A 27,901-nucleotide genomic window follows, 5' to 3' on the forward strand; every position below is an offset into this window, starting at 1 on the left:
GCATTCCAGTTAAACAGCAGTCAGTTATCGAGCGGATACTGTAGCTTATCGGATGTGATATGTGAGTAACGACTTTAGTAAATATGGCCTGCATTACCAGTCTCACATCTCCTGGTATCAGTAGGTCGATTCCAGGTCCCTGACACGGCCTATATCAATGCATTGGAATCATGGTAGACAGGATGTCCTGGGCGCTAATAAATAGCGCCCACTGTCAAATGCGAAAACATCAACAATTTTTTGTTTAACGTTTATTTTGGTTTGTTGATCAGTTTTTGGAATCATTTTTTCCACCTCTTATGATCACGAAACACTTCAAACTAGCTTCAATATTGATGTACGGTAAGACAAGCATGCGATTAGTTGAATAAAGCAACCCAACAAACACGCATTGTGAATGTGATTTCGTGTGTGGCTCACAACATCAAACAAAAGCTGCGTTTGTTGATTACACGCTCGCTTCAATTTGCACGAATATGAGTATAAGGCAGTTAGATGTTGGCTACGATAAATTTCATTGATGCCAGGGGCTTGGTCGATTCAATTGACGATCAAACGCAAAGCTAAATTGCGCAGGTGGCGCATTTCTGAAACAGTGAATTACGAACCCTAGACTGAATTACTAATGATACAAATGGAAGAAAAGTGAAATTATTGCAGATTCTCATAACTTTCATGCAATATATTGACCAGAAATATGTTGTTTTTGCTTCCAAAATTGAAATTTCTGCGTTACCTAACCTCACATTTGATCGCCAATAGGCACGTTTCACATCTTACTGGAACGGATTTTGGTTGAAAGTTTCTGTGAGTCGTGTTTCATTATTTTCAGTGTTTTAGTTTACAAGTATTCACGAACATTTAGCGACCGCAAGTTTGCTGAATGAATGTTAAATTCACCTGGTCTCCCTGGATGCGAGATGTGAGCATTGCCCGCTGTTACCGTTACACATCTTGCTGTAAGTTGGTGGAAGTTCAGTAGAAGAAAGTCCAGAGGGTTAGCAAAGGCCGTGAATGCGTCCTTAAATTTTGATGTAAAAAAGACCATCACGTCAGCTCGTTCGCGCCATTACTTACTGAACCCAGAAAAAAACAGCCAGTTTTATTCAAAGTAATCTATATTTGTGTCATGCATGGTGTCATCTAGCGAACAACGCAAGTGACCGCTTTCACGTGGTTTTACACACTAAATTAATACTCCTCAACCTAAAGCTAAGTCTATACAGAGAACATTCACGGGACATCTAGGAATTAAAAATAAACTATACACTTTACATCAGACCGAATAAAACAAGGTGAAATAAAATCTTCGAAGTGAATGAAAACAATAACAAAATAAATACTTAAACAAACAAAACTAATCACAATGGTTTGCTGCTGCAACATACAAAAAAGTTCGCTAGTCTTTCGTCATATTTCTGAAATACGTTTGAAAGTTCACTTCGCATTTTCACTGGGTGAAACAAAACCTAAAATCGTAATAATGATGATCGCACAATTAGTTTTCCAATTTCATTTTGTATAGCTACGTACGTTACCCCGTACCACACTTAGTTATTACTGATTTAATGTTCTGGCTGTTGTTAGAGCTTTGTCTTATGTTTGTTATAATGTCGATCTACCGATATCGCATGCCCTGCTGGGGACATGTCGCTTCTACCTAGAGGAGAGCATACTAATGGCTACAAAAAAGATTCCTCGTATTGTATAAAATATCTAAAAATCTTTTATCGATAAATGCAGTGTCAAATGTGAGATTTCGTCTCTTTGTGTGTGTGTGTGGGTGTTTGTGTGGTTGTTTGAATGTAGGTTCTATAGTTTGTGTAAGTAGATCCGTTTGAAATGAATAGTTCAGCTACAGTAGAATGTGTAAAAGTTGTGCGAAACTAAAGTTGGACAAAATTGGCGCAAACTATTTAGTTATTGAAGTGCTCGTGCTTCAGTGTTTTGTAGCGATCCTTCTCGCTGCTGTTTTCCGGTGGTTCACAGTCGAACGACGCCATTGCCAGTGTGTTCTCGTTCAAAATACTGTTGGTCTGTAGGAACATGATGATTTTGTTGTTCTTTTCGTAAGGGCACGTGACCTGCTTCCAGCCGATGAACTCGTTGACCTGCTTGGCCAACTGCCAGAACTTCTCGAAATTGATATGGCCGTTCGGTAATCTGTGGAAAAGAAGATGATTGGCGATGTTAAGGAATGAATGCTCAAAACTGTCAAGTCTGGTAGACCTGAAATTGTGACACATAGCGACCGTGTAAGCTTATCCTCTCTAGACCCGTTTACTTTCAGATTCACCATCTGTTTATGGATTTGAACACGAATTATGCCAGATGATGATAGAACATGGTTTTTCAACATAACTAGTTTGACTAGTATACAACTCTGGGTGGATTTAAATGTAGAGTTCGGGTTGTGTGCGGAGTGTTTCGTCCTGCTTGCTGCCTGGTTATCACTGTCCACAGGTTATGACCCCAGTGATGAAAAGTGCTGAACCAGACAAAGAAACATGTTTTAGAGAAGAACAGTGCGAGTGGTATTTGTAACCCACGGTTACAATTTTGTGTACTTTTGTCGTTACGTGCATTTCACCCACCTACACCACTGTGTTTTGTATCATTTAATTTGTTTATTTTATAATTTTTTATTTGAAATTAGTTTTGTCCAAATGCAGGGAATTTAATTCGCACACATTGTATCGGTGAGGCATTTGACCCCAATCTCCCACCCCCCACACTGCGCGTACAAAGAGAAATTCACTGGGGTGAATTCACCCGGGTGAAATTCTCTTTGCGCGCACAGTGTGGCACTGCGGTGCGATTTTTTGACAGTTTGAAATGACATTTATTATATTCAAACATCCTTCTATCAGGTAAGATAGGAAGATTGCATAAATATGATGGTTTTGGTGGTCTAAACCAAAAGAGCAGAATTTTCGTGCGCTCAGTGCGGACAAGCCTGCCCACCCCATTGCACACATCGAAAGCAGCAGCAGCAGAAACAATCGAGTGCGGTGTGTGGTTTTGTGTTGTTTTTGTACGAGAAGAGAGTTACGAACCGCGGAACGCGACGGACGCAATTTGGTTCCCCGTTTAATTTTAACCGGAAAAGTGCAAATAAATCTCCGTGTCTTTTTTCGCTGGATGGTTGTTCCCAGCAACGTCGGGAGTGCGCTTAATTAGTTCCCCAAAGGGAAAGTGCCGGCCCGCGGTTCGGGAACTGTAGTGCCAGTGAGTAGTGCTTCTGGGTATAGTGGATCGCCGCCATCGCGGGAAGCTAAACGTAAAGGAGACATTCGCTTCCCGGCGGTTTAGCAAAGTATCCCAAAACCCACCGTTCTCGCTACACGGGCTCAGCCAGTAGAGCCAGTCTCGCCCGTGTAGCTAACCGACAAGGAGAACGAAGACAGGTAGGTGAAAAGGGGCTCACCACCTGTGGTAGTACTTTGCGGAGACTACCAGGGCTAGTCACGGCGAGTGACTTGCCCGGCGTATTATCGCCACCGTCGTTAGGGGGGATCCAACAAAGGAGCCCGCTCTTCCCCCTAGCTAAACGCAAAGGACGACCGCTTTGCGGTCTAATAGTGCCCAGAAGAAAAGTGCAAGAGAAGAAGAAAGAAGAAGAAGAAGAAGAAGGAAGGTGCTCCGCATAGACCGTGCGGGAGTGAAAGAACGACCACCACCACCACCGCGGCAGCAAGGGCCGCAACGTGTGACCAGCGACCAGTGCCTTGAGGGGAGAACGGGGCAAAACAGGTCAGGCGTAGAATATAAGTTTTCATATTGCAAAATTATTTATTTTCCCAATTAATTTCATCCGAAGTCCTTAATTTAGTGAAAGTACCCTGCTTTAGGCCGCCCTGCCGGGTAACAGCGAGTAAGGGGTGAAAGCCTACTTCTTACATATTTAGAGTGTGCGATCTGTGCGTTGTTGCTGGTTTTTTGAAAAATGGCGGACGGTGCGGAAAATTGTGTACCCTAAGTTAAATCCAACGCATAGGCAATAGGGCTTCTATAGAATATTTGCTTGAGAAGGAGGATTTGTCGAACAGATTGTCTGCTGAGATTTCAGAGGTCATCAAGATGAATCGACACGACGCTGCTTTTCACGATCGTGATAACGGATTGTTGATCATCCATTGATCCTCAAACGCGACTAACGCGAAAGCCGTACTAGCAATGCCAACGAGAACACGTGAGTTTGAAGCTGGTGAAACACACCTGAGAACTTAAGCCTGGAACACACAGCGTCCGTTCCGTCGACGTTTGCATTTCCCGGCAGAACGTGGAACGTGCAACCAGAAGCGGAAGCAAAATAGGGGCAAAGCAAAAATACCTCTTCCGGGAGAAAAAACGCAGCTCGTAAGAAGAGGAATTCGAGGAAATCGAACTGCTGTGTCGTTTTCTAGAAGCGCGGAAGATACCAGAGAAGAAACTCAACGCAAGGTGATTGAAAAATGGAAGCAGCACTTCGATGAGCACCTGAACGGCGCGAAGAACGTAGGCACAGAGGACCACTGAGCTTACATTTACATTTATTGTTCAGATCAGATGGTCGGTGACGAAGTATGTGCCAGTCGAGCTTTAATATCAACATTCTCAAAACAATACGCTCACACTTGTTGTTCGTAGGCCGCGAGTGTATGGGAGATTGACAAGCCGACGAAGAAATAAAGTTGTGAAAGATGGACTCGGTTAGGGTGCTGCTTCGAATTCAGTTTGACTTTCTATTTCGCAGAATCGTAACTTGTTCTGTGGCTTAGTTGGTTAAAGCGCCGGACTAGCGATACGGAGTCGTGGATTCGAATCCCACCAAACACGTAATAATTTTTTCACCAATATATATCTGAATTTGTCAATTAAACGTTCTTTTCCTGAAAATACTTCAAATTTTTACGTCTATTTCAGACAACCTGGTCGACTGGTATAGCCGAAAGAGGGCAATAAATTCATTGTCATGCGTTGCGTTTTCTCTAACGCAGTTGATCGGTCGTGAGTCCGACCGCTCTGAGCGCTCAACTAGTGTTTGGTACTGAGCCGCATAAATTGCCGACAACAGAGTGAGTAGACCAGGTGGATGGTGATCAGACAAGTAGGTATTGGGCATGACTGATGCTGGAGAGCTACAGCTACTTTCCATAGTTCTTCTGTAAGGCCAACCGAGTAGGTTACAGCTATACTTACTTGTTTGTACATCCTTCATTGAGGAAGTATAAATCCTTGACTAGTAGACTGAAGAATGGAATGACAATTCGCTGCCGCTCGTCGGTAGCACCTTCTGATCGCCACATGGCAGCCTTGAGCGTTGATCGATAGCTGCTGAAATTGCTCGTCGGATCCATTTGGTGCTCCAGTATGGAGAATTTGGCTGACTGGATCTTGGCCCACTGTTGAAGAAAAAAAAACTTAGAAAACGAATTGTGTAAAAGCTAGAACAACTCACCGTTTTCTTCAACCGCGAAATCGGCGACAAATTAAGCCCGGCGATGATGGCCATCAGCGTGTTGAAGTTCCCGATGTTGAATGACTCCCGGGCCGTTTCGATCCAATACTCAATAACTCTGGCACGTTGCTTTTTCTTCGAATGTTTGCATATCTCAGTGGCCACAATGTACGACAGCCGGTTGAACCACTGCACGTAGGATTCGAGATTGCGCGTCTTCTTCATGTCCTTGATCGACGTGTCGACATTGGGATTTTCTTTGGCAAATGCTTGTACAAACTCCTCCGGTCCGATGTAGGACAATCGTTCGAGCTCAATATGAGTCAACTGGTGCGCTAATACTGATGGACTAGGACAAAGATCCGTAATATCCGGCGTTGAAAGTGTCGAACTAATCGAAGAAATACTGTTCACGGATGATGTAGACGATGACGTATGATGATGTATCGAAGAGGATGACTTCTCCGTAGATTGATGAAAACTATTGCTACTACTTCGCGAGTCGCTTCGTTGTTGTCCGCCATGTTTCAAGTCACATTCCTTGCTGCTCTCTAGATTAAGTTTGTCGAGAAATTCTTCGTACTTTTCGAGCGTTTTGAGCCTCTGCAAGAGATTCTGCAGCAATGTGGATACCTTCGTTCGAAGCTTTCCGTCAATGCTGATGCACTTTTGCGTCATTGTGCGTACGTGTTGCATTACCCGTTCGTCACGGAAATCGTAAGGGAATGTTTCGATCCATTCGGACAATAGCTGGACAAAGTTACATGCAAACCGGCTCAGATTTTGGACTTTTTGCTGAAATTGATAAAAATACAGTTATGATTAGAATCGAATTTTTTATACAGTTATTCGAAAAAAAGGAAGAGTAGTGCCACGGATCTATAAGTATGTTTGTAAGGTTGTGGGGAGTTTGCCTTCCTCGGATCTTTTATAATGTTTGAAAGCAATGTGAGTAGTGAAATAAAGCTGAAGATACATCATCCGTGGAAGGCATAATACTTATTAGCTTTAGACGAAAGTGCTCCACTCCAGACGACCCGTATTGAATCGGACAAGACTCCGTTGTACAGTACTCTGCATGAAAATGCCTCAGTGCTCCAATGTGATTGCAAATTTTCTCTTGAGGCTCAGAACTGCTCAGGTTTTTTTTTTTTTGAGATCGAGACGTAATTGCGGGGTCCGACCCTACTAGAAGCCATGGCCATGCTACAGTCTTCACGGTGCAACATAAACCAAACGTGTTCGAATGTTTTTGTACCCAGATAAACATTGCATTCAAGGTTCGATCCACGCGAAGCAACTTGTACATGTACTTGAACACAAGCGCAGTGTACAAGTTTGTGCACCGGGTTTGTACTCATGTACAAACATGGGTACAAATGTTGTGTGTGTTCACGGGAGCTGTACCTACGAGTGTACACGAGTGAGAGCGCATTCTTCTGCTGGACTGGGTCAGCCGCCTGTCAAAGCTGGTGTTTTGTTTGTGCAATGATCGTTCTGTGCGCTTCGGCAACCGGTGGAAAGATTTTTCTCCGGCATTAAGTTGTTACTGGAGAACCATCGCCTGCGCATGTCATCAGAAATGCTGGACGATTTAACTCTTGAGTGATCGCGCTGTTGTATTTTGTACAACACGTTGAAAAAATCTCACTTTTTGTGGGCAACCGCGCGAGTTACGAAAGGTTAATGACGATCCGCTGCAGCTCAGATCTTCTACCGCACGCCGTAGGTTATCTAGCAAATGAATAAATGTTTTTATTGAATGCGCATCGTTGAGAACAATATATGATGCATTCATACGAAAATATACATACTTAATATACATAGTTAAAAAAGAGAAATAGGGCTTTTAAGTTGGACTAAGAAAAAAAAAATGTTTTGTAAAATATAATTTTCTTGTGAACAAACCTACGTAAATTAATTAAATTGACGAAGACAGCAACTTTCTAGGTTATCAGGATCCAAAGATACACAAGTTAAGTGCCGTCTAGCAGTAAAGTTCTAGTTAAAATGTCTCATCATCTGTATGTATCTGTAAAAATTTTGTATGAATCATAACACAGCACTTGAAACTTCCTGAAATGGCTCCAGAAAACCCGGAAGCCACCTCGGACCTCTTGTAACGCACATGAGAACCTCTGAATTCTCTAAAACGCTTCAGTAACGCCTCCGAAATCCGTTGAAAATCTTTAGAATGTAAGGTACCCCGGGGCAAGTAAGAATCGGAGGCAAGTGAGACCTATAGCTGGTATTTTTTTTATTATTCATTTTTAATACTAACATTCTTCATGGAAAACATAGGTATCACACCTACGTATACTTTAAATACAAAAAATGTTATTGTTTCAACAATAAAGAGACCATATACGTTATTGTTGTTTATATGTAATTTTCAATTCACTAGGTGAGATTGACGTACTCTACTACATTCGTCGTTTAAAAATAGATTTGTCAAACACTACAAACACTTTTTCGGTTTCAGGATAGTATTTGGAGTTCTTGCAATTGATTTCAAGCGAAAAAGCTGTATTTTATTTTTATTTATTACCTTTAGTTTACTGCTCTCACTTGCCCCAGTGCATTTCGCTATTTGGGGTAAGTGGGACCTATGAGAATAAACAAACACAATTTTATGGGTTCATCTCGCCTTGTCCTTCCTAAGATGAAATTAGCACGAAAGTCAATGAAAATTGACGTGTTAAGTAATCCACTGTTGAATCAAACTTTATTACCTTTGTTTAGATGACAAAATTCGTGTTAAAAATGGTAAAAGCTTGGGTAAACGAAAAAAAAACCAAAAGCATGTATTTTTTATGTTTTTCTCTAAATATCTTCCATTATTTTTTCACTTAACGCTGCATAATGAATTCTTTTAGAATTCAGGAACCGTTCATAAAAAATTAAAATATGGAAACTAGTATGGAAAAAACCTTTAAAGTATGAAAAGGATCTTTTCAAAATTCATGATTTAAAAAAATATTATTTAAGGTGAAAATATGACGAAGCCACAGCTCAAATTTTCAAGAGCACAAATCTGAAGGACCGGATTTCGGATTGCGCTGAAAAGTTGATCGATTGGTTACCCTCTGGTGGTGACCAATCGATCAACTTTTCAGCGTAATACGACATTTGATTCTTCAGATTTGTGGTCTTGAAAATTCAAGCTGTGGCTTCGTCATATCTTCACCTTAATAATCGTAAGATTATGTAAGGGACAAGATATTACTGAAAATCTCGTAACCCCAGATTTACTTTTGGCGAGATTCATCAACTATATAATATAGAGACCAAGTTTCAAAATCTTTTGTCTCTTCACTTTACGACGCTTTTTGTATAGAAAAAAAAAATTATTTTGCATAAGCTGTTAGAGTTGATTCAAGTTTTTTCCCCAGCGACTTTTTTTGTGTTACGTAATTTATGAATGATACCTTAAATCTCTTGTTATTTTAATCATATAAGGGATTTATGATTTATGTTACCTTATTTGTTGCAACTTATATTAAGCCCTTTGAACAAAAACTCTGAATAGGTCCCACTTGCCCCGTGAAACGCAGTAAATGAAGATCTGCTACACTTTTTATTATATGCATAATATATGGAATGTACAAATTCTGAAACAGCTTTAATGCACGTTAATCAGTACAAATATACCAACAACGTCTTTTGGGTTCATTGGAATTATTAAAAAAAATGTGTTCTGAAATTTTTGGCATGACAAAACCAAATTAGCATTTTTTTAGGTCCCTCTTGCCCCGGGGTACCTTACCTGAAATGCCATTAAAAACTCATCTAAGCCCCTTCTTAATCCCAGAAAATGCCCCTGTAACATCTGTAAGTAACAGACACATAGTCTGTATGTTAGATTTCAAATTGCGCTGCTAAATGTTAAAAATATCACTTCATTCGACTCACTTAATCATCAGATATATCAATTTAGTGGACGGTAGTCAAATAAGAACCATCTTACTTGAACCGCTGTTACTTCATGTAGACTTAACCATTCAAGCCCAAATATTTACTAAGTTTACCTAGTTAGTAAAGGGACTAGTAGTCAAAATTTCAAAATTTTTGACCCAATTTATAAAAAATACACCTTGATGAACTTTTTTTTGTTAATTTTTTAAATGTACATGCCTTTGAAAATTTTGCAGCTAACACTACCCAGTGGCAGAATCAAAAATCAATCGGCTAATCAATAGAGAGATCATACTTTATCAAACAACTTTGCCGAAGACACCATCGTTCTAAGTCATCAGGATCCTGAGATATATGAAATGTAAAATTTGCTGACTCTATAGCGCCTCCTAGCGGTGGAATTTTGAATCAAATGGTCATCATCTGTAAGCCCTTAACCAGCCAAGCAACTTTGCTGAAGACACCAACTCTAAAGTAATAAGGATTCTGAGATATATGGAATCACAATTCCGGCAGTGCAGACACTGCAGTATCTCATCTGTTTATCTGTGATTTCTGTAGTATCACAGATAAACGGACGTGATACTGGAAACAGTTTTATCATGTATATCTCAAGATCATGATTATTTGGAAAGTTGGTGTTTTGAGCAAAGTTGTTTATCTCGTCAAGGACTTACTAATGGAAGTTTGTTCGGATTAAAATTCCGCCACCAAACGGCGCTAGAGAGCCAACAAATTATACATTTCATGTATCTCAATATCCTGATTACGTAGAACGACGGTGCCTTCGACAAAGTTCTTTGGTAACGTATGGGCTGTGAGGGTTAACCGAATGATTCTCGATTTTGCCACTAGGCGGTGCTAGTGGCAAACTTGTTTAAGCTTGCAAATTTTATAAATTATCAAAAAATCATCATGAAGGTTTAATTTTTTATGAAGTGCCCCAACATTTTTCAAATGTTGACTGTTGGTTCCTCCAGGGGCTGTTCAGAAACCAAGTGGATCAAAATTTGGTCATCTCAGAACACTCCCCTCCCTCACTCCCACCAAAAAGTCTACGTAGTTTATGGAAGACCCCAACTAGTTAGCTGGATTTGGTACAAATTTGGGCATATACATAAATTTAGAGCATTTCTAGTAATGTGGCTCTTCTTTGACCGATCATTGAACTGCTATTTGTCAGGATCAAGTAAACCAAGTGAAAAAAAGGTTCAACAATTACTTGCGTCGCCTAGTGGCAGGGGGCTATCCATAATCCACGTGATCATTTTTCTATCCTCCCCCCTGCGTGGTCTTATGTTCTTACAAAAAAAATTCTATATACCGTGTTTGTTGGCTTAACCTCCACCACAGACCTCCTCCCCCATCCACCTCAAAGATCACGTGGTTTATGGATGACCCCAGACTGCTGAATCGAACAACCTTTCCAAAATGTTTTGGAATGCAAAACAACTTTGTCGAAGACATTAACTTTCTATGTTATCAGGATCCTGGGATACCCATAAGCAATGTAAATGTTAGGTGCTCACTACAAGCTTCCGAGCGGTGCTAACGACAAACTTCCAAGCCCAAAAGCCTCTAATCTATAAGTCCGAGAGGGGCTGTTCATTAACCACGTAGACCATTTCAGACCCCCCCCCCCCTTCTCCCTCGTCGACTTTCGTCCATGCTAAAAAATTTAAAATTTGTATGGAGCGTAGACTTTAGCTAGACAAACCCTCCCACTCATCCCTACAAAAAGTCTACGGCCCAGATCTACCAAAAAACTTCGCCCCTACAACTATCAAAAAAAAAAAAAAAATATGAAAAATAAAATGAAATAAAATAATGGAAATATCAAAAATTAAATGCACGCAAGATTGTCCTGAGTTACACACAATCAATAGGGAGGATGCACACGATAACGCAACGCACTGCAACCGCACCGCGTCAACGCATACCCCACAGGAACACTGTGACGCAGAGTGAATTAACGCTCGTGTGCATCGGGTCTAAATCTTCCACCACGCAAAAGCGAGCGCGAATCGAGCTGTACACAATGTGCACGCCGTGTACAAGCTCAATGTTTAAACATGGGTACACGCACTCGCATACGCGCCTACTTGTGACGTAGTTGGGGGGGGGGGGGGGCGAGGCCTCTCAAAATCAACCAAATTCGTAAAATTTCGACGCAGTTCATCTAGTTTAGGCATATTTACGTGGAAACTAGTGCATTGAACTGAAAAAAGTTGAATTTTGTCCAATTTTGGAGAGCTTCGCCCCCCCAACTACGTCACAAGTTGGCGCCTATGCGCACTCGTGTACAGCATACACGCTTAGATCAGTTTACCTTTTTTCCAAAAAGTGCACAACCGCAAATATGCGTTAATGATACTCAAATATAGGTTAACAAAACTCAAATATGGGTAATGTGGACACAAATATGAGTAATTGTAACCCAAATATGGGTTAATATTACCTATAAATGAGGTTGTGCACTTTTCCAAAATATGAGTTTTATTTACCCATATTTGCGTAAAGTTTACGCAAATTTGAATAAAATTTACCCATATTTTAGAAAAATAGGTAAACTGATCTTAGTGTGTAGGTTCGTGGTGCACAAGTTTGATTCAAACATAAAGACAAACTCGTGTGCAAGTTCGAGCTGAACTTGCACACATATAGAGGCTTGCATCAAAAACATTACCTCATCGAATTCTCATACGATTTGTAAACATTGCCCTCAAATTTTTTTTGAGGGCAAGGACGGCTTTATGGACCGACGCCGAAGGAAAGAAAGAGAAGGAGACAGTGATGACGTCAGCGTGCAAGCGCTCATATTTTGTACCCAAGCGCAACACGGTGCATGTTTACTTGAAGACTGCCATGCTATCAATGTTGATCTGGCTAATGTCGGTACTAAACGTACGAAATGGGGTCGACCAACGATGTTACTTCTCCTGGCCTATCAAGTAGAACTGGAGGGTAGACAATGTCTACAGTCTACACTCACAGCGGTCACCTGGCGGTTTGCTACAGTATATCGATTACAATAACAAGCAGCGTGCAAAGGAAGGGGTGACTAGCCCGAGGCCAAGCCTTCGCAGGTGGAAGAAATCATTCTTCAACAATGCGGGAGGCGCTCTGCCTTGAACAAAACTTACTCGGTTAGTAGTGGTACTCTCGCGTGCATGCGATGCCACCAGGCTGCTGAAAGAGGAAGTCCACCGCCGACGCTGACGCTATCGTGTCGGTTACTAAAGCTGCCGAGATAGCTCTTCAGTACAAGAGGTGGTGAATATGCTACGGTGCATTCTATGTAAGAAACGCACACAATTGTGCCAGTTGAGCGGCTATTGCCGTTGCGCTCCTGTGTCTTGGGATACACGGATATTCCGCAAGGTTCCATCCTGGGTCCGGAGCTGTGAAATGCCATGTACGGCGAGGTTTTGAGGTTAAAGTTCCTGGTAGGCGTGGTCATCGTCGGCTTCGCTGACGATATTATGGCGAATCGATCGAAGGAAACTGGAAATGGCTCCCCGTCCCCAGTAAACTGTGGTTGTGGCTGTAAACAACCAGAAGTTGGAGCGCGCGGTGATTGGGGCAAGCGTTTGCAATATCATCGCGATACTCCCGTCAAACTCTTCGGGCCGATGATCGATAAGGTCATCTTTGGGAGCCACGTAGATTACGCCTGCAAAAGAGCCTCCTCAACTATAGTCGTCGTCTCATCCATACTTAAATGTTGTAACCAGTGGTGTGTCTGTCCGAGATCTGTGAGATTTTTGCGGTGTACTGTTTCGTTCTAAATTTTGATAAAAAAAAAACCAAGAAGATGGTTCAAAACCCACCGACCACGGGACAGCTAGCAGCCGCTAATTTCGCTATTCACCATTAGGCTTTGCAGGCACGGATAAGGCGGCTATGAGGGGTGGCGAATAAGGAGCCATGATGGGGCGAATTTTAACAAAGCGGGAAACTCTCGGTTAGGGATTCTGGATAGGACAAGCGCCATTTCTCTACGTCATTACCAAACCAAAGCTCAACAAAGACAACAAAGACGGAAAGATATTATTCTGAAAAGTTGAAGACAGAAATGTACACGAATACGTTTAGTGAGAGACAGTGGAAGCAGTAGACCAACGAAAAATATCCAGATAACCAACCCACAGCCAGAGCCGCAATCGTCTCTAAAACTAACACGCCACCCATTCGTTCCCAAATCGCCCGCAGGACCGCTTTGTTTCTTGATATAGTCTTTGGAGTCCGTGTAGAAAGACCCGAAATTCATTGCGCGGGCCTATCGGCTCCCAACTAGGTGCAGTCCTCGACCCGAAACTGCAGACGTAGGACGGAACTCCCGTGGAGCGGACCTGGTGTGATGGTTAGAACACTTGACTATCACGCCGAGGACCTGGGATCGAATCCCACTCCCGACAAACTCACAAAATGTGGGTTCTTCCTTCGGAAGGGAAGTAAAAGCGTGGGTCCCGAGATGAACTAGCCAAGGGCTAAAAATCTCGTTAATACAGATAAAAAAAAAAGGACGGAACTCTGACGGAAGACTACCACGTGTTCCAGTGCCACAATACCTGGTGTTCGCATGCGCCGCCATTTTACCCGGAACTTCGCGGCATCGTCAAGCCAACGACCGCGAACGCTGGGCAGTCAGTCAACGAAAGGAAAGCAAGCGAGAGAGGAGGAAGTGAAGCCGTCGAGCTAGCGACGACGAAGGAAGGTGGAAAGGAGTGGCTGCGGAACGGAGAAGGAGCCCCGCCAGAAAAAGAAGAAAGTGGTAGATAAGGTAGGAGATAGGCTATAAGCGAAGACGGCTAATAACAAGACAGACATCTTCCCTCTTGCTCCATATACTTTGAGAGCTACAAGCACACTAGCGCCACGAACGACTTCAGGGAACAACATCATGAATGAATGTGCATGCGATGTTACCATTTCCGTGTACGTATTTGCATGTAAACGCACACAATCATGTTTTAATGTTCCTGTGAATCGTTGAGGGCGTTTCGACCATGTCGCCTGAAACAGGGTGGGAGCTGTCTGTCTTGTTATTAGCCGTCTTCGTTATAAGCAAGTGGGGGAAAATAAAGGTACCTGTGTGCTCGAATGTCGAAATACGTGGAAAAGTGTGTTTGCAATTCGGTACTCAAGTGTTTTCTTGGTCACGCGCATGTACCGACCCAGAGGCAGTGTTGAATAGGAGGCCCCATTAGTTACAATGTGGAGGCCCGGCTTTTGGTACTTCGGCACTACGCATCGACAAATGTGGCAATGTGATGTACCGTGTTACACGATGCAATTTGTGCCACCACCCACCGAAATGATGCCCCTTGGCATCTTGATGGGCACGTGTTGGAGATACGACTCTGGACTTATGTCTAGAGAATGTGTAGATATAGTTTAGACGGGAACTCTGTTTAATCGCTTATGGCAAGTCATACCGAAGTTTTGTACGGAAGCTGGAAAGTACTTACAGGCTTATGTGCCTGAGGGTTGCGAGCGCGTACCGTACCGTGTCACACGACGCTCTCTGCGTCATTACTGGTATGGTGCCTATCAGCATTCTTATCAGTGAGGACATGGAGTGCTTCGAAATGCGCGGCACAAGAGGCATACGCAGGACTGTCAGGATGGCCTCTATGGTCAAATGGCAGCGCGCGTGGGACAGTTCCACCAAAGGAAGGTGGACCTATAGGTTGATACCGAGGGTAGATAGTTGGATTAATAGGCGCCATGGGGAAGTCACATTCCACCTGACACAGGTCCTTACAGGTCATGGTTGCTTCCGACAGTATCTACACCGTTTCGGGCATGCGGATTCTCCCGAATGCCCAGTGTGCAATGGTTTAGAGGAAACGGCGGAACACGTTTTGTTCGTGTGCGGTTTCGCACAATGCGTGACCGCATGCTTGCCACATGCGGGGAGGACACAACTCCGGACAACTTGGTCCAGAGGATGTGTAGGGATGAGTTTGGCTGGAACGCCGTTTCAACGGCTATTACCCACATCGTCTGGGAGCTACAGAGGAGGTGGCGCGTGGACTCGGAGAATGGCTAGTCCAGATGCAGTACAAGAGGTGGTCCAGGGGTTCGGAGTCGGCTTCGTAGGTCATACCGGTGCCCTGCGGTCGAGATCGACCCTTACAACGATTAAGTGGCCGCGGAGAGGAAGTCCCGGTAGCGGTGCTGTCGTGGCGTCGGTCTACTGGGTTGGATCTGAGCCCGCGGTTGGAAAGGGGTCCCCGGCAAGGGTCGGGGTAGGTGAGATCCTGCTGTCTGCAACCTACGGGTGCATCTGATAGGGCCTGAAGGGTAGTGATACCCTTCCTTACGGGCAGGTCAGATCGGGTTGCACGTGGGCATCAGTTCTTGATGTCCGCTCAGCAGTAGGGCGCGGGCGGGGTTGACCCTGCCCGCCTTCCGAGGACAAAGGGAGTGGCGAGGACCGCTCGGGAAACTGGCTAAGCGCCAGCATGCCACCGTGATGGACTCTCCAAAGCGAGTCATCGATGTTCGTTGCTGCAGGCTACGCAGCTAACCTTGTGAGTGCGATGTGCACTAGCCCCTCTCTGAAGCAATACCTTCTTGGTGGTTCCGGAGAGACGTAGGGTTTGGCGACCATAGGAATGGTTTAGTGGGTACGAGGAGAGAGTAGTCCTGGATTTTACTTTTGTTGTAGAAGACGGCCTGTCAGACCTACACTACCCTAACCTTCTGTTAGGGTGTCTGTTGAGCAGATTATCCCCCTATGGTTTAGAAGGAAAAAAAAAATACCGAAGTTTTGCATTCCTACTCAACCCTTCTATGCGATAGTTCACCGTGCGAAAGACTCCCTGGTATGTTGTTATCGTGGCGGCAGCTTACTAGGTTGAGGACCTTAAAACACTCAACACTCAAGGGGACTGGAAGCGTTTGTAAAGGACTGGATTCAGTGGATTCAGCGTGGATTCATTGGAACAAATTGAAGCCGATACTTTGTCCTTACTTGATGAAAATTGACTGCAGGTACCCCACCTCAGTAACGAACTGACCTGGACTCCATAGTATGTGAAAGTTTGTCTGCTACGTCCTAATCCACAGTACCACCAAAGTCTATATACTCGATAGTTTAACCGTTTACCGTGATAAAATGAACTTTCCAATTATGAATCTCATTCAATGTAAATCGATACCTGAAGAATAATTGCGAAGTTCAGCTTGTATAATAAATAAAATGAAAGCAATTTCAATGTATAGTAACCTCCATGAAACCTCCAGGTCAAAGTGGGACAGCCTCTGATCAATGGTCATTAAATCATAAGTACCTGATTTGCGATGGTGGTGTTGTTGTTGTTGTTGAGATGAACGTTCAGCTGCTGCTGCTGATGGCAGATATCACATGCTTGCTGCAGAAGCTCGTGCGGCTTAATAAACAGCCGTGCACTGAGCAGAAAAGCAAAAAGGTATGACTGGTCCGGGTAGTACTCGTCCGTTGGCACCATATGCTTGATGAGCGTTTCCAGCGTACCGGAAATCAGATTTCCATCTCGGTAGACCAGACACTGAAATAGTAAAACAAAAAGGAGAAACGAGCGGAATTCATATATGTACATTTGTTCGCTGTGGCGGGTTAATTTTTTGTCGACTCGGTTCTTACATTGTCGTCATTGAGGCTGGGATCATCGGTATTATTCGCAATGCCGTCATTCTGTGGAACAACAAAAAAAAAGCAAAGGCGGGAGTCAGTTATTATTTCTGCCTGGATGTTTACAGCTTTTAATGAGTTTATTCAGTTGATCACCAGCTGGGGTGTCGTATGATCAGATTTTACCGCACATGCTGCTGGAAATGTTTCTACACCGCAGATAGAAATGCTTTGTAATATGGAATTGCTATTGCCATCAATATTGAGATGAGATGAACCAGCTTGTAGTGTCTGCCTACTGGTAGCACTGGTAGTGACATTCTTGGTTCTACATGTAACTTTAGGTAGCTACTTCATAGCTATAAATACTAGTGATCTCATAAGATCACAGGTAGATAATATAGAACTTGTAAGTTCTGTTTTTTTTTCGAAATCATCGTTTCCCATATATTTCACGTTGAAATCACACGTATAAAAACCTTTCTATCTGCAGTGTACAAATTGATTTTGCATGCCTGGTAGAACCAGTCCAGCGATCACTCATATTTCCCTCAGCATTGTATTTATAGAGAAAACATTCACTGCTATCGTATGGCTAGAGCGCGTGGGTGGCTATAAGAAAAGTTGACCAGAGATTTCAATTACACGCATATACATTGCATACCCGTACATTTTTCACCAAATGCCTCTGAGGTCTGCTCCGAAGCAGAGGAGTTCGATTACGTCGCTTCTGGGGAATCGGTGACGTCGTCGAAACGCCACCATGCTTCGGAATAACGGCAAAGTCCGGCTCGTCGTGGAATGATGCAGGTGGAGAAAATTCACACCCAAAGGACGATTCGGTTTGCATCGAGTTGGTGGTGTCGGTTTTGGAGATGTCGTTGAACGGGTAGTACTCGTGACCACCGATGCCGCTGCTGTAGACCGAGGTGAGCGTGATTTCGTCGTTTCCGGAATCACAGCTAATACTTTGCTTGTTGGGTGAAACTTTGGTGGACGATTTGCTCAGTTCGGTCGCAGCTCGCGGGTGCGACGGAGTCATTTGGCAGACAAAGTTATCGTAGGACGTAGTCGAGACGTTGCTGACTGGGCGCGAAGACGAGTAATTGGATTCCGTCGACGAAGACGTGGAAGATTCAGTGCAAATCGAGTTTTGGCGCATGGGGTGGGAAGGAACGTTTTCACAGGAAGTTTCGTTTGCTACTAAGTACAGTTCGCTTTTAAGTTGATTTGAGAGCATGTCGTCCACCGTACTGGCGTTGATGACGTCTTGCTTCTTCTTTTTGAGCCGGCTGACGGGTTCCCATATTTCGTTAGACGTGCTGGTGTAGTAATTGTTTTCCTTGGTTTCGCACGATCGCTCGTCCAGTATCCGTCCATTACGGGCAATGGTGATGTCCTCAGTGGTAACGGTACTAGTTTTCACACTTAGAGACGTTTCCAGCTGTACCGGTTGTCGGAGTACGCCGGCTCTGAAGAGCAGCTGATTGAGCATTTCACAGGAGGGAATTTCACCGGCGATGAGCGCTTTTTTGATGGCATTGCCATCGGAACCTTCCAATGTGACTGGAACTCCATTGATCAGTAGCACTTCCTCTTCCCGGATAGTTTGGGTTTTCTCGCAGTCTACCACCTGGATGTTGGTGCCGAGCATGGACTCTACTGTCTTTAGGATTTCATCGTCCATAGCTTAGTAGCGCCAGGATATTCTAGAAGGGATAAAAGAGGTTTTTGTTAAAAAATGCATAAGTTTTGTTTGGTTTGTCCAATGGCATGAAACACGAGTACCGTATACTTGTTCTGAATCTATGAATCAGATTTCGGAACGAACATTTCGGATAGAAATGATAAAAGTGCGTTGAATACACTATTGATGTTCATAGAACAGTTCATAAACTGAAGTTTTGGTAATTTTCAAAAGTGATTTGGTTAAAAAAATAATCGAAAAACGAATACGAACGGACGCACCTAAAGCAACAGCGGCAGATGTAGTTGCAGGTTGCAGTACACAGCAGTCCGCCACAGAGAGATTTTGAAGAGTTGTCCTCTCTGCGGTCACGACACGTGAGAACGTCAAGTCGCAAAAATCTGTGTTGCCGATTGAGTAATCATCGTAAGGGGCTGTCCATTAATTACGTAAGGGAAATTTTACGATTTTTCGACACCCCCACCCCCCTTGTAAGATTTTTTGTATGAGAACCCAGATATTTTTGTATGGCCCGTAAAATTTCTCAAACCCCCCCCCCCCCATAAACCCTTACGTAATTTATGGACAGCCCCTAACAACCCACATTCAGAGTCAAGCTTGGGTTGAGGCTCCGCGACAGAGAATCTCCAAGTAACCAGTGCGCGAATCACCGTACCGTACCGTAAGTGCACATCGACATCGGTTTACTGGATTCATAGCCCAATGTCATCGTGCTGCTCGGGTCAGTGTCGCGACCAGCTTCCGACCACTACCAAAAATCAGGCCAATAAAGCTCTTGCTCATGTCCAAGCTACAAGTCGGAACGCCCTTTAACCGTGTTGGAAATCCCTCGATTCACGAAGTGCCAACAATCCACGAAAACCCCACGAACTAGGCTGCAGCGGAAGACCAATCGTTTCTCAGGAATCCACCGGCGAGTACCGATAATCCCACCAGCAGCGGCGAAAAACCACTTGAACCTCCGAAAGGCCATCGGCGGGTTCCGCAAGCCAGGCAACATTGAAAGCCCTGTGAATCTTCGTAGCTCCGTAGCGGGTCCGGAAGCAGCGAAAAACATTCCCTTCTCCGAAACCCACCTGCAGATATCAGCTAATTCAGCAGTGACGGAAAACTCTGCGAACCTACTAAGCCCGTCAGCGAGCACCTGTAAGTTAGGCAACGGCGTATACTCCACAAATCTGAGAAGGCCGCCGGAGAATACCAGCGAGCTAAGCTGCGGCGGAAACATCTCGACCCTCCGAAGGGCACCAGTGTGCCAGTGAGCCAGACAATGGCAGAACCACCACGAATCTCTGAATCCCTCTCCGGCAAATATCTGTTAGCTAGGCAGGAGTAGAAGCTCCTCAACCCGCCGATGGTCTCCTGCGAGTATCTACCAGCCATTCCTCGCTTGTTCCGACTGGCGCTTTTCTACAACATACATGTTGCAAAAAATCCCGACAACAACCCTGCAAAGATTATATTCGAAAGAGATCCGCACGGTGCGAGGCGGCGTGGAGCATAGATAACAAGGTGAGCTGGCCTGTCAGTGTATCATGTTCCCGAAATTAGAAAGTGGCAGCTGCAAATCTATGTTGTGCGGCTTAGAAATTTTTGACTCAGATTGGTTACTACACTGCCGTGAATCGCACATCTGTTCCATATGCATAGGAAATTTAGCAAACATGGGACTGATATGCGATTAACGATAGTTTATTCCAATATTATCCAACCATTACGGTGGCAATGTTTCCAACAACGAACTAGAAACTCATCGCAATATCTCAACTCACCCTCGTGACTTAGCCCTCGTCAATGTGTATAACAACCGTTGAAGACCTCCTTGTCATCGACCGATGGATGCATGGTCAAAGGAATGGAACCATCAACGGAGTCACGTTTCAAAAAGCACACCAGACGAAGACCATATACGATTGGCAACGACGCGACGGTGGCAGCGGCGCCCGGCTGTCGTTCCACCCCCAATAACGGCTGCTGGCTATAGCAGCTACATCAAGAACGGACATCGCCGGGCGGCGTGACTCATCCACACGAGGGAGCTGAGCAGCGAACCATCATCTTTTCTTGTATACTGTATTTGAGCGCGCTCCCATAAACACTGCTGCGAGTCGGAGAGGTTCACGTTTTGTGTTTTGCTTTTTATTCGACCTCTTTGTTTTGTCTTTATCGTCTATCATCGTCGTTTTTCGTAGCCCGGTATTAATCAGCACCCATTCGGGGAGGAACATCCCACGGCGATGAGCTGAAGAAAAAAAAAATGCCGGCAAAAACATGAGCTTCTTCTAACCAACCCCCCTTGAGCGATTCGTGTATAACCGGTAGACCACGATTATATGTTGAATCGTTTTTAGTTTGCCTTTTAATGCATAGTAGGGTGGTTTGCCGATGTTGGTCCGAAGGTCGATGTTCTTTTAACATTTTTATCATTTTTTTTATTTTACAATATTTTTTTCTGTGGTTTTCATATGGTAAAACAATATAATAACAATATATGGTATATTTTGTATGATTACGATAATGGTTCATACGATGGCATTGGCATAACTTATGCACAAACCATACATTTTATTGTTTTTTTTTAATTACCATACAATAACCATAAAATCAACGGTTGGTTAAAGAATGTGCCGTAGTTATGTATTGCAGGTGTTTGTGGTTACTTTTATCAGCTTGGTGGAACGAAAAGAAGTAGATGCCGCCTGGATATGTGTTGAAGTTGATATTCCATGTCTACGCTTCAACCTTACGTACGTCCGTCCGTCAAGATGCTCCCATCCCCATCCCTGCACATTTCGGCTCGCGATACGAAGACTAGTTGGAAACAGAGTTGTCAAATAAGAATTAATAAAATAGAAACGTAGGCGTAGGCACGTTCACAGGCAGGCTGAACTCAGTTTTTCGGAGGAAGAAGCGCCAGCAGGAAGAACGAGGTCGCGAAGCAATGGAAAAGCTGCACACTGCACACGGAAGTTCTACGAGTAGCTGATCCGCTCGTGCGGAGGCTCAGTGCCACAAGCCCACATGTGCCGAGGCAATCACGGGAATATTCTCACGATCGAGCGTAAGGTGGCGGCAGCATTACGATGAGCACCTCAAAGGCGACTTTGCAAGCACCGAAGGTGGCGTGGTAACAAATCTTGGAGTACGTGCGCAGGACGAAAGACTTCCGGTCCCTAACTTCCAAGAGATAGAGGAGGTTGGCTGGTTGAAAAACAACAAAGCCGCTGGACCAGATCAACTACCAAGCGAGTTACTGAAATACGGTGGAGAAGGACTAGTGAGAGCACTATACTGGGTCATTATTTAGATTTGGGAAGAGAAAGCATTGCCAGAGGAATGGATGGAAGGTATTGTGTGTCCCATCTACAAAAAGGGCGCAAGTTGGATTGCGGGAACTATCGCGCGATCACACTACTGAGAGCTGCCTACAAGGTACTCTCCCAAATTTTATGCCGCCGTCTATCACCGATTGCAAGAGAGTTCGTGGGGCAATATCAGGCTGGATTCATGGGTGAACGCGCTACAACGGATCAGTTGTTCGCCATCCGCCAGGTGTTGCAGAAATGCCGCGAATACAACGTGCCCACACATCACTTGTTCATCGATTTCAAATCGGCGTATGATACAATCGATCGAGAACAGCTATGGTAGATTATGCACGAATACGGATTCACGGATGAACTGATTCGATTGATCAAGGCGACGATGGATCGCGTGATGTGCGTAGTTCGAGTATCAGGGACACTCTCGAGTCTCTTCGAATCTCGCAAAGGGTTGCGGCAAGGTGATGGTCTTTCGTGCTTGCTTTTTAACCTGGCTTTAAAGGGTGTGATAAGGAGAGTGGAGAGTACGAGTTCACGAAGTCCGTGCAGCTGCTTGGTTTCGCTGATGATATTGATATTAGACCTCGCAAATTTGAGACTGTGCCGAAAACGTGCATCCGACTAAAGACTGAAGCCAGGCGAATCGGACCAGTCATCAATGTGTCGAATTCAAAGAACATGATGGCAAAGGACTCGAGGGTGGAATTACCGCGCCCGCCACCCCGAATTTCTATCGACGGTGATGAAATCTAGCCGGTTGAAGAATTCGTGTATTTGGACTCGCTGGTGACCACCGACAACGACACCAGCAGAGACGCATTGCGGTAGGACATCGAGGTTACTTTGGATTCCGTTGATCTCTACGATCGAACGAAGTTCTCCGTTACACGAAGTTAACTATCTATCCTTTATGGGCACGAAACATGCACTCTTTACTCTACGTGCAGAGGATCAACGCACCCTTGGAGTTTTCGAACGAAAGGTGTTGTGTACCATATACCGCGGAGTGCAGATGGAAGACGGGACTTGGAGAAAACGAATGAACCACGAGCTGCATCAGCTGCTGAGAGAACCAACCATCGTCCACCCCACGAAAATCGGGAGGATAGCCACCCGCTTTAAATGATTCTCGAGAGCCATCCGATTGGTACAAGAAGACGTTGTGCGCAGCGACCTAGGTGGGTCGATCAAGTGGAGGACGATTTGTGGACCCTTCTCTGAGTGCGGAAATGGCGACGATTAGAATGGAGAATACTTTTACGTATAGCAGAGGACCTCAGGCCTTAGCCTAAGCGGTGAGGTAAAGTAAGTAAAACAGAAACTTATCGTGGATTATCGTGGGTTTATGTAACGCTTTTTGTATCAAATGAAAGCATTTATCGATAGAATCGTTTATGGCCGTTTATAATGACGGGCTTGGTGGTCTAGTGGCTACCGCTTCTGATTCATATGCAGAAGGTCATGGGTTCAATCCCTGGCCCGTCCTTTTCATCCTACTTTGTATCTTTCTATCCACTTTCTCTCGCTCTCTCTTCTCTACATATACAACTCATGTATATTCATATGTTCATAGCCATCGCTAGAACCAGAAACGAATTGGAAAAAAGTCGTTTCCCTTCCTTCCAACTTCCACTCACAGCACAGTGTATATATAACGCCTAAAAGTTATGCAACCAAAGCGTGCTGTGCCGCTTGTCCTTATTCACCTTATTCACCACACAATCTATCACGAACATTATAAATAACCCCTATCCATGGATCGCATCACCGACCCAACGGTGACTCCCAGATCTCCCAAATACCCCAGTCCGTGCTCGTTGTGGGGGTGCAGAGGTGATCTCGGTCTTTAGTAGCAACAACCAGCACACTCTAACATTCCTTTCCCTTCCCAACTGACTATAAGGACGTGGTCGGCGCCGTTATTGATCAAAAACATGTATGAGCTGTTTAAAATTGCACTTTGAGAATAAGTGGAGTGTCCCAGCCCTTATTCATTTGGATCTCAGTGCAATTGGTACCAGCTTAGATCAATCACGGAGGAGCAACCATTGACATGTATAGTCAGATTTGATCGTTGATCGTTATCGTTAGAATCGTCTATGGCTGTTTATAAAACGCTCAGAAAACATAAGTTAACCCAAGTAGCTTAGGAATCAATGCTTGCGTTGCCGTTCTAGCGCGCCGTCGTATTTTGAAGAAGTTATCCCCCGCCTCTAGGTACGGAAATGTGAGCCAGTCCACCGTACAGCAAGTTACCCTACTTTGGCGCCGGCTGCTCCACAGATGCGTATCGCCGTGCCACAACAAGCAGGCGTTTGATTATTTTTACACATTCCACGGTTTTTGCACGGTTTCATTCATGGATGCGGTTCTGTTTGATTCATTCTTGGCTTTGTTGGTTTGCTAGGTTCGAACCAACCAACCACGTTCAGAGGGATAGTGTTAAGTATGGATACCGCACGGTGGTGCATGGAGGGGTAAACGGAGGTCGGGCGAAGGCGTTGAGAAATGCTAACCGATTTTGAAGAGCGCCGGATGGAACGACGGAACTATTTTTTATGGCCTGCGCTTTGTGGTCACTATCGAGAAACGATGGAGATTGAGTGCTATAGGTGTACGTTCGTCGCCATGGCTTACGTGGCCGCAGTCAGGGAAGTCAGATTTGCGGCGGTTCTGAAGCGTGACGATGACGATATACACTGCCGGAGGATGACCCCCAGTAATGGTGTTCTGGATAGGATCATGGTTAACATTGCGGAAAGCTTTTGAACAGGGTTTTCTATGAGCGGAGAAGTTTAGTGCGTGCCATAAATTTTTGCATTATTTACTTGATGCAATATTTTTTTGCGAGCTAAAGAAGCCGACAATGGAATAGCGGAAGATTGTTTATTACAAGATACTTAAGTATTGCATAGAACTTTTTAATAATGAGTCTGACATGAGATTTGTTTCAGACAGCTCCTAAATTTAATTTCTGGTTGCCATAAAGAATCCTGCTGATCCCAGATATATAAAACAACTTAAGATTTTTGATGTTTGAACTTCAAACAACTTTATTTTCAAAGCTTATTTCACATGGGTTAGAGTCGACTGGATTTAAAATTTGTCGTACGCTACCCTTTTCAGAGTCTTACGTGCCACCTGTTCCGTCTTATCCGCACAGACAAACAGACATACTACTTAGAAGAAATTTGTTTCAAAATCATCGTTTGGCATCTCACTAGCACCCTCTATAATGCTCAATCCGAGGCATTCATTTGCAGGTGTTGTTTTCCTCGGTTCGATGTAATAATTTAGCAGATGACGACTCCCTCGTGGCGTTACCCATTCATAAAACATGAATGAAGGTTTATGATTGAGTCATTTTATGTAAACATTGATCGGCGTCGCGTTCATTTCTCTCGAAAATTGAGAGGTGGTGTAGGCACAGCAGCGCCACCATGACACATGCGAGCACAGTCCGAACCACACTGCATTTTCAAAATGACCGTTAAATCGTGCGACGATTGCGATTTGAGTGGTATGTCTGTTTGTCTGTGCTATAAAATCTAATTGCAAGTTGATTCCCCTTCAATGGCAGAAAAACCAGTAAATCCAACTCTTGTTTGACTGTGCAGTTTATCTTGCCAACAAACCGATAGCCCAGATTGCGGCAATTCACTCCCGCAAGATTGATTGCCAACGACCCCTTCCGGAACAAAAGCACGTGAAGTTGACCGAGTGGATTTATGACACAAGCCCGCATCGATCGAAACTGTGGGTTCCAGCCGGCGTATCGTAAAAGCAATAAAGTAATGATCTACTCCCGATCCGATTCTGGTCCGGTTCAATTGCACTCACGCCACGCTGCAACCAGATGCCCCGTAGAACGGCTGTGGAGGATGGAATTCCAATCACGTCCCCTTTTCTCTCACATCCGACTTACGTGTTAGCGTGGTGGGCAAAAGATTGCACAAAAACTCCAACTGATGCGTGTCAGCGAAGACGTCGTCGCTCGCTATCCTGAATTCTACTTCCTCGAGTGTACGTACAGTTTTGGTCATGCCGGGCGTTGCCCTAAATGTGCAAGAACGAAAACAGCTCTACCAGACGCGGAAATTATCTTATGAGCAATGCAGACGCGCTATCCGGCGGGCAGCTCGGACAAGTCGGTGCAACGCGCGGTTTTAGTGCGCTGCGCCGTGACTAGACAAGCCACACGATACGCTTCACGCGGTATCAACTTAAACTTATTTTATTCCATTTTGCTGTTTAGAGCTCGGCGGCAGTGTGGAGCCAAGCGCGCGCTCAGGCAACAGTAAAAGCGACTGATTTATGTTGATCGCACTAATTTGAAATCCAGATGGATTTTTAATTTCCTATGGAAAACAAGAGTACGTTACTTACGATACACATGGCTCGTGTAGAGGCAGTGTATAGCGGATTAGTGGCGGCGGCGTGGCGTCTAGTTATCGGACAGGCGTCTGCTCGCGATGCACTTTTATTCATATTCTAGTGGAAAATTGAGTGTAGAAGTAGCTTTCCATATAGCACTAACAGAGGTTTCTCTTTGTTCTAAAAATGTGCAGTTCAATCTCCTGTAACGCCGTCCCTGCCAATGCCGAGCATCATCATTTTGAGGATCTTTTGTGTCCGAAACACGGTGAAAACCGGATGAATTCAGAATGCTTAACAACCCGTTTGACCCCAGGTAAAAAATAACAGTTCAAAAACTCGCCAACAGTCCATTTCTCAACAGAATTCAACCAAATTTTGAACACAACACTATAATTTTGGAAATATACGGGATCAAAATTTTCATGGACTTCTGGACGGAGTAAGGCCGGTGGGTCACTGGGTCAAGTCGGGCTGAAAATAGGCCAAGTACGATTTGCACCCCCACAACTTTCTTCCATAACTCGCGCGGTTGGCCACCCCCGTCAGCACCGCGCTAATGCTGAACACAAAAAGCGAGATTTTTTCAACGTGTTGTACAAAATACAACAGCGCGATCGCTCGAGGGTTAAGGAAGTTTTTCAGTGGGAGTTTGCACACTCCGTTGCCTAACGATAGTTTATGTTGCTACAGGTTCGAATTTGAGATTTTCCGATAGGTCTTCATTTCACTCCTGTTCGATGTAGTATTGGTTTCTGGAGCTAACCATTGTTTTCCACGTGGTAAAAACTCTCATTGTGTCCGTCTATGGTTCTCTAAAGTTAAGGCATGACTTCACTTAGGTCATCAAATTTTCCTAGGAATAGTTGTGCAAGACCTTTTTATTGACACATGATAGTATATGACTTTATGTAGTGCACAGAGGTTCCACACAGGTAAAACATGTGATTACAGTTTATCTACAGTTCAATGAACTCAAGGCCTGACTTCAGCCAGGCCATCCCGTATATTGAGGAATCTAGTCGAGAAATTCACTTACTCCAGTTCGATGTAGTATTGATTTCTGGAGCAACCACGAGCAGCAGAAACGAAATCTGCAAACAAGCGTTAGAATGGAGCCCAGCAGGACATCGCAGCAGAGGCAGACCCAGAGGCTCATGGCGGTGCAGCCTCAATAACAAGCCCCGTTGTGGCAAATGCAACCAAGCTCATCTCGAAGAGTCTTGCACACAGGAAGCTGAAAAATGTAGCTACTGTGGTAAAGAACTGCACGAGTTGCAAAAATGCCCGGCATACAAAAAGCGTATTCAAAATGAGAGTCGCTCAATTATTAAGCGCTCCAAGAAGACTTATGCGGAAATGGTGAAATCATTTAATACGCCCGCTAATATGTCTGAGTCAGCTGTCCCAGTTGAAAATCCCTATCAGGAGTTGTCTTCCGATGATCAGGACGACGGAGAAACTGATGAGGGTGGATCTCTTTCGGAGGTACTCGCATCCGGGAAAAGGAAGTGACCATC

At 44.3% G+C, this 27,901-nt stretch overlaps 1 protein-coding gene and 1 long non-coding RNA gene across 4 annotated transcripts in view; one reads left to right on the forward strand and one right to left on the reverse strand.

Annotated features, from left to right (window-relative positions):
• Positions 1–834: 834 nt before the first annotated feature.
• Positions 835–27,901, reverse strand: part of LOC109427678 (ras-GEF domain-containing family member 1B) — a 167,624-nt gene continuing 140,557 nt past the window's right edge. The window contains exons 2-7 of one of the 3 annotated variants that reach the window (XM_029861993.2): positions 17,647–18,685; positions 16,989–17,039; positions 16,657–16,893; positions 5,441–6,235; positions 5,182–5,384; positions 835–2,163 (exon numbers count right to left, since the gene is read on the reverse strand). In XM_029861993.2, the coding sequence (XP_029717853.2) occupies positions 1,917–2,163; positions 5,182–5,384; positions 5,441–6,235; positions 16,657–16,893; positions 16,989–17,039; positions 17,647–18,663 (2,550 nt within the window). In that variant the 5' untranslated portion in view covers positions 18,664–18,685 and the 3' untranslated portion in view covers positions 835–1,916. Of the gene's footprint in view, positions 2,164–5,181; positions 5,385–5,440; positions 6,236–16,656; positions 16,894–16,988; positions 17,040–17,640; positions 18,686–27,901 lie in introns of all 3 variants that reach the window. The other 2 variants (XM_029861992.2, XM_062845688.1) reach the window with 2 other exon arrangements.
• LOC134285238 (uncharacterized) overlaps positions 20,232–27,901 on the forward strand; it is a 227,301-nt gene continuing 219,631 nt past the window's right edge. The window contains exon 1 of the long non-coding RNA XR_009996240.1: positions 20,232–27,008. This is a non-coding gene — a long non-coding RNA (uncharacterized LOC134285238). The remainder of the gene's footprint in view (positions 27,009–27,901) is intronic.

The sequence above is a fragment of the Aedes albopictus genome, chromosome 1, assembly GCF_035046485.1.
Source record: "Aedes albopictus strain Foshan chromosome 1, AalbF5, whole genome shotgun sequence".
NCBI lineage: Eukaryota > Metazoa > Arthropoda > Insecta > Diptera > Culicidae > Aedes > Aedes albopictus.